The 7,673-nt window shown below is 39.3% G+C and overlaps 1 protein-coding gene across 2 annotated transcripts in view; it reads right to left on the bottom strand.

The window, feature by feature from the left end:
- Positions 1–7,547, bottom strand: part of coq3 (coenzyme Q3 methyltransferase) — a 19,131-nt gene extending 11,584 nt beyond the window's left edge. For both annotated transcript variants that reach the window (XR_009063001.1, XM_057834324.1), the window contains exons 1-3: positions 5,938–7,547; positions 4,212–4,349; positions 2,331–2,430 (exon numbers count right to left, since the gene is read on the bottom strand). Coding sequence is in view for 1 of the 2 variants with exons in the window: in XM_057834324.1 (XP_057690307.1) it covers positions 2,331–2,430; positions 4,212–4,349; positions 5,938–6,128 (429 nt within the window). In the remaining variant the exon portion in view is untranslated. The remainder of the gene's footprint in view (positions 1–2,330; positions 2,431–4,211; positions 4,350–5,937) is intronic.
- Between the last annotated feature and the right edge of the window lie 126 nt (positions 7,548–7,673).

Below are 7,673 nucleotides of genomic sequence, written 5' to 3'. Positions count from 1 at the left end.
TCGTTATAGGCGTGCTGTCAGCATTGCTGCAGAGATTGAAGAGGTGGGGGGGTCAGCCTGTTAGTGCTCAGACCATACGCCACACTCTACATCAAATTGATGTGCATGGCTGTCACCCCAGGGGAAAGCCTCTTCTGAAGACTGTACACAAGAAAGCCTGCAAACAGTTTGCTGAAGACATGTTAACAAAGCACATGGATTACTGGAACCATGTCCTATAGTCTGATGAGACGGGTGGGCTTTCTTGTGTACCGTCTTCAGAAGAGGCTTCCTCCTGGGGTAACAGCCATGTACACCAATTTGATGTAGAGTGCGGCGTATGGTCTGAGCACTAACTGGCTGACCCCCCACTTCTTCAATCTCTGCAGCAATGCTGACAGCACTCCTGTAACGAGTCACATGACATTTTGTAGGGAAAATGACAAGCAGTACTCAATTTGGACATTTAGGGATGTACGTAGTTTTTAACGGCTGTACTCACTTTTTTTTGCCAGGGGTTTAGATATTAATGGCTATATTTTGAGTTATTTTTAGGGGAAAATAAATGTACTATATTATATAAGCTGCACACAGACTACTTTTCATTGTGTCAAAGTGTCATTTTGTCAGTGTTGTCCCATGAAAAGATATAAATATCTGCAGAAATGCGAATGCGAGGGGTGTACTCACTTTTGCGATACACTGTATAAACACAAATAGAATGTCATCCTTTATCATTGCAGAGACTGATCGCAATAAAACTTTTGGACAACATGATTCTATTTCTTGTTTTATTTAAAACAATTGGTGCATGTGCAAAACAGGTCAATAAATCACAATTTAGAAATTTTTTTGAAAAATGTTAAGGAAGGTGGAGCATAAATTCAGCCTTCCATCATCAAGGTAGAACGCACTTAGTCTCAATATATGTCCATCAACGTAAGTGTTGTTGTGAGGCAAATCAAGTTGCCTTCCCTTGACTATCAGCGTTTTCCAGCTGTAAAGGAACAAACAAAAAATGTGTAACACTTGAATTTATGCATTTAAGGTAAAAAGCCTGTATATGACTAAGTTGTAGTAGATGAGTGTTTGTTTTCCATTCTTTATTGCTGAAGCTAATGCAAAGCTCATGATGTATCAGCTGTGACGCAACACAGAATTGTAGTCAAATTGAACATAATTGTACCTGTTATTGCTTTGTGGTGGCACTGTCTTGGTTCCACAACTGCCTTCATGAACATAACATTCCCATATTCATATATTAAAACACATTCAACTGAATGCTTCAGAGATTTTCAGGTCCCTGATTGCGTTTCCATCTACTGCCATTAAATCAATAAAATACAAATCTATTTTGGTTGTGGCGACTCTTTTTCCATGTTGTCCTCCCATGTCGTCATGATAGGAGATGGATGCGGCATTTCAAATTTTTCTTTTTTGAGGGATTTTGATGAATAATGCCACTCCAGCTCCATCGTTGTTTTGGTTGGAGAAAGTGTAAAACGGAAGTCCGGAGCAGAAATGCAGAAGTAAAGCGGAAGTACCTCGGAAACTTGTCTATAATGCTTTTTAATGACCCGCATAAGCCCTCAGGAAAGTGATAGGAGATCATCATTATCTTATTATTATGCACATGTGTTATTTCTGTTTCGTTGTGTGCCATGATATTTTGACATGGGAAATGTGAGCCTTGGTTTAATAATAATTGGGAGTTGGTGGAGAGTGAGTTTTAGTATCCCCTGGTTGAGAAAACTAATAATGCATCTCAGTTTGATTTGCTTGCCCAAGGCCAGTGTCTTTCTCCTAAAGATGATCCTCTCTGATGGGAAAGATTCCTTTGACAAAAACATCTAGAGACACATTCCCTGTTGCAATTCCCACACACAGACTTTTTGGCTTGCTCCTGTGTCGGCATCTAAATGACAGTCTGTGTGAGCCGCGTAAATACAGGACCTGATTTTGTCTTCCCAGATCACACAATGCAGCTTGTAAAGCCATGGCTTTAATGAAGGCTGAGACAGGCGCTCGGTCCCTACTGAGCAGCGATCAACATGAACAAACACATAAACAATTGTAAACGACCGACTGTCCACTCCACCAAACTGAGACCAGTCAAGTCAACAGAAACCATGAATTGGACAAACGTTACAATGTTTATTGTTACATGTGAGGACTGGCACAGGGCGCTGAGAGCACTTTCTCACATTGTAACAAACTTGAGCTTTGTAAGAAAAGACAATCTGGCATCAAAGGCAGCCATTTAAACAATTGTAGAAGATTGTGTTGATGGGGGATAGTTTTGTCTGCTTATCCTTCATACAGTGCATCAGCTCTGCACACATTAACATTACCTCAGTGAGCAAGCCGCCTCCAAAGCCAACATCCAGTACCCTCAGTCCTGCAAGTGGTTTCCCAGGATCTTGAGCTTTCTGCGCATTCAGCAAATTATCTCTGCGCCCCAAAAAAAAGAAGCAAAAATTAAAAAGAAAAATCTAATGGGAAACTGTTGAATCAGCCCAAAGTAATGTTGTGGCGTGGGGCGAATTAACCCTTACTGTTTTCTTTAGATTTTTTTTAAGCTTTATTCTACCACAGCAAAGCAAAGATGTGAGAAGAACTTAATGAACAAATTCGAGCTGTCTTTCATCACAAAATAGTTGATGATTGAAGTTACGACCAGCACTACTACTTTTGTTGCTCAGTGTCATCACACAACTTTTACCAACCAGTTTAAAATAAATATTGTTGATTTCCCCCTACAGTAGATCAAGAAAATTGTGTCTAAGATTCTAACAGTCTCAGGTGATTCTATTCTTTATTTTTATTTTATAAAAAAAAAATTTAATGGCGGTGCGAGCTCCAGAGATTTTCCTGTTTTCAAAAGCAATGGACAATAGGCGTATGCAACAAGCGCATGCTATCCTTTGGCTCAAATCAAGCTGCAGATTACTGCATCACTGTCTCAATCTTGACTTGCCTCACCTTGTCAACAACATCAGCCAAGAAGGGTGTAGCACATGCGTTGCTGTCGTTACAGAGGAGGCTTTTAACCTTTTTGTGCAATGAAAGAAAATACGCAGATGACAAAAATATTAATAGTACCACCTACAGTAGCTATCCATCAGTGATGCCAATAAATTTACAAGTAAATTTACAACCTACTTTGTGTTGAAATATTAAAGACAGTATTGTGTGACGTGTTATTCTGATTAAAACCGCTGTTTGCTCGATCTCTAAACAACGGGGGGTCCCAAATGTGCAATATACTATTATAGAAGAAAGCGCGATGGCAGCAATGACAATATCACCATAGGAATGTCACAAGGTGACAATCCAGCAGCAATATTGCAAATGATGCTGAATCCTGTTCAGACATGTCCTCAGGGTAGAGATGCATCAGGCAAATAAGCTACACGCAAGACAAGGGAACTGGATCTGTCATACTGTCACCATAACGACACATCAATGGCACCAAGGGGACCTCAGTGGGGGTGGAGGAGAATGGCAATGGAGTCTGCCCTGGATGGATCAAGTAGCGATTACCATGCTCAGCCCACAAAGCAGATCTTATCAATCAAAGCAAGCACATATGCAGGACAAGGATGACTCAAATGCTACTGGCTGAAAATGTATCCATGTGTGCTGGAATCCTGTCAACTACAATTAGAATACTAGGATTTAAAATACCACAAGAACACATGTCCCCAAGTTATGCTTAGACAACCAATAAATTATAGTAATATACCGGTACTGCACTGAAAAATGTAAAGACTATTTATTAGGGCTGGGCAATGATAAAACATTGTAATTGCAATCAATAACATTAGATCTTTAAGATTAATAACATTCTCAAATACACATGCCAGTAAAAAAAACACACTTTTAAATGAATGTACTGCCATAAGAAAATGTGTTTTCTTTAAATGAAAAAAAGAAAAGATGTTGGCTGTGTGGCTAGTACTTGAGCCTGTATGTTTGGCCCACCACTGCAATAGACAGGACTGATGTTGGAGCCTACTCTGACCCAAAATACACTCCTTATGGAATATGTGCAGATTACAGACACAGAAGCGTCAGACAAAGGTCTTAATTTTTCTTTTGGTAGCTCTGATATGAATGTGCGATTAATGGAATTAACAGCATTAATGAATTTCAGTTACCCCTGAGTTAATTCATTTCAGTTAACCCAAAGTTAACTCCTTAACATATCCATCAATTGTACAAACACACACCTTATGAAAGGCACTCTCAGGTCATTCATGGCATGGAGGGCCTTGAACTCTCCATTTTCATCCCACCATTTAATGGCTAGCGCTTGAAACCGTTTCAGCTCACCAGGGTCCACCGTTGTCTGATGGACTGATCGTGAACTTAAGAGAGGGAAAATGCACAGACAATACAAATAAGGACAATCATGAAAACCTCTCATTAAGTATCAACGCCCATCCATCCAGATATACTCATTGGGGTCACAGATGAGCTAAATCAGGAACCCCTGTCAAGTCATACACATCAATAGGGTACGCCTTGGTCGCCAGTTAGTCACAGGACAGATAGAGAAAATACAGGTGAACAAACAGTCATGTTTTAGGACAACATAACAGAGAGAGCATGCAACTTGCAACAAATGACTCAGACTACAAATTTCTGTTTATTGCTGGAACCCAATTATTTTTGCAATAATGCTTTAGTGGACGTCTGCCTGACAGAACTGAGACCAATGTTTAAATTATAGGCTCTGGCCTTTCTGAGTGAAGTTTGTATGTTCTCCCCATGGCTGCATGGATTTCTTCCCGGAGCCCAAAAGCACACGATACATCAATCCAAAGGTTGTTTATCCATATAGGCCCTGCGATTGGCTGGCAACCAGTTTAGGGTGTACCTCGCTTCTTGCCCATATACAGTAGTTGCCCCGAGCTGGGACAGGGCCCGGCAACGCCATATACCCCGTGAGGATAAACAGTCCAGATGACGGATGGATGTTTTAGGCCTAAGAATTTACTCTACACACTGACAACCACAATTTCAAAAAAATACAAAATCATAAATGTTATATTACATGCATGATTGCAAGCTTCAACTCATTAAATACAATGTGAGTGTTAGTCAGATTGTGCCGCAGTATATATAAACTAGATGAGGTCCTTTGAAAAAAAAAAAAAAAAAAAAGAAAGAAACCTGACAGGCCTAATTCAAATATTTCATGAATTAAAACCTATGATCGAATTATTGTACAAATATTAAATGAAACATATAGCCTAATATATGGTACTGTATAAAGAATTCATAAAGAATTCTAGTAGGTACATTCAGTTCCTAATCTTTATTGACAGACTCGAGGACCAGTCAAAAAGACAGTGGTGGTTCTAGGATTTTTCTGAAACGGGCCAAGAAGGGGCCCCATGGTTTGTTTTGGCCATCAAGGCAATATGCTGATTATCCTGCATGTGGCGGTAAAAATATATTTGCTTGACACTGTCAAGCAAAGATGAACTACTAAAGTTTGTAATAATTTTAATAATACTGTGTGCAAGTAAGGAACAATCATTTTAATCACTTTTTTTGAAAAGCCATTTTAAACACAAAAAGCACCATTAATATTTAACATACGCTAGAAACAGCATTATCTCATTCTCTCTCATTTCAGAAAAGATTCGCCGATTGCCATGCTTTGTGCTAAAATGGGAACGGGTGCACTTTAGGGGCCTTTCAAATTAGAGGTGGGATCAGTGCCCCTGTGGCCCAAACTCTAAAACCGCACCTGAAATAAGACAAACAAAATATAATAAAACCAAATAAAATACACACGGGCTGGAGCAGCGATCATTTACTGTCAGACCTCCAAGTCAAAACGGCACTGAAACATAATCAGCCCAATGGCAACCAACAGGCACACTGACATTCTTCTGACCTCCTTGTTGTTCGAAAGCATTGCCTCAACACTCTCAGGTACAGTACCTGACTTGATGGTGTGTAGCGTGTTGTTGTGTCTGTTTCCCTGCATTCATTTGAAGCCACAGTGATCGCTTTTTACAAGCCACGGTCCAGCTGAATTGGTTCCGATCCACGTTACTCCTGACGGCACCACATGATACTGTCCTGCAGCTGTACAACCCTAACGTAACGCGGCCAAACTTGTTTAAGAACATGTTGATGACAAACTATATTTGACATTAAATACCATATTTAATTTGTACTAAATTAGATTCAAAAGATGGGAGTCGGCGACGTAGATAACTGGTAGCCATCTTGCGTCGGTGGCTCCGCTAGCGGGCTCAACTTCAGCAATCTTAAGTGAATTTCTGACTTCAACGAACTCATCTCGCCAAACTTATGATTATAAAGACTGTTTGCTTTATTACGCCGCATTAACGATGTTGTGATACAGGTTTGATGTTAATTTTTTTTTTTTTTGCAAAGTGATCTTGTCAATACTATGTTTGCTTAAGCATTTAATTTGCTTAATCTCTGTCGTTTATGACGAAAATACTGGCATGGACACCGTTCAAAAGTTGAACACGATTGTTCCCATGACTTGTTTATCGAAAGCCCCAGACGCAAAATGGCTTCCATCCAGCGACGATCGTATCCATTGCCCCATAGAGACGAATCAAACATCTAGTAACATATATGTGATATCTAAATATGCGTGAAATGCGTAGTCAAGCCATAGTTGTTCGGCCAGAAACAGGCATGCAGACAGGTTCCGACTTCTCGGTCAGAAACAGGCTTGCAGACAGGTTCTGATGCTCGCATGTTTATAGACTCAAAATAAATTTGAGAATTCATTCTTCATACGTGATATTATAACAATATTTTGTGACGTCAATGTTGCATTGAGTTTTCATTCATCTTGCGCACAACTGATCCTCATGAGAGTTGTAAATTAATTGTGTGGTAATGTGAAAATATTAGTATGTGCAGATTATTAACCGTTACATATTTAAATTTCCAATGTAAACACGATTTGTTTCATGCCATATTAAAGCATGAGGGATATGTTCAGTGTGACTGAGGGGAAAAAATGACCAGTCTTCAGTTTTTTAACAAATGGTCCCAATTCACACATCTCAGAACATGCTATCTTGATCTTGCGATGGCAAGCAAATGTTGATCATTGATCATGTCCGATCGGTGTCTTATGACAATATAGCAAAGATTATACGGACTGTTTAAAAGCCAATTCTGAGCCGAAATGTTTTTGGTTCACTCATAGATCAAACACCCTAAGTGAATTTTGGCATTCTGCTTTATCGAAGTGCAGCACGTTGTGCAAACAGAACTGCAACATTGAAGTTAGATGTGCATATAAAATAAAGTTTGTCAAATTAACTTGTAAAGTGCATTTTTTTTAACAATCGAAATTACATCCAATCGCATGCAGTGATGTAGGACAGAAAGAGGTGCACCTTTTATTTAGTATCTATTTAGATTATAGGACAGTGTAGTTGTAGTGCCTCTCAAGGGTACCTCTACAAATAGGCTTGCAACACTCTACCCACTACAGCATTATTATTTCTTTTAATGTATTGTTTATTTGAATCGGAAACTCCAGTTTCATGCTTCAATAGCTTTCTAATAGATGCGCTATTACCACCCACAATGCAAATAAATGACCACATACACAAGCACATCTTTTCTGATTTCCATATTAAATTGCTCTATAAAGTATAACGTACATATCAGTGCTGGTC

The sequence above is a fragment of the Corythoichthys intestinalis genome, chromosome 4 (genome assembly GCF_030265065.1).
Source record: "Corythoichthys intestinalis isolate RoL2023-P3 chromosome 4, ASM3026506v1, whole genome shotgun sequence".
Lineage (NCBI taxonomy): Eukaryota > Metazoa > Chordata > Actinopteri > Syngnathiformes > Syngnathidae > Corythoichthys > Corythoichthys intestinalis.
Note: the sequence above shows the minus strand (reverse complement) of the source record. Positions and strands in the feature narration are given on the sequence as shown.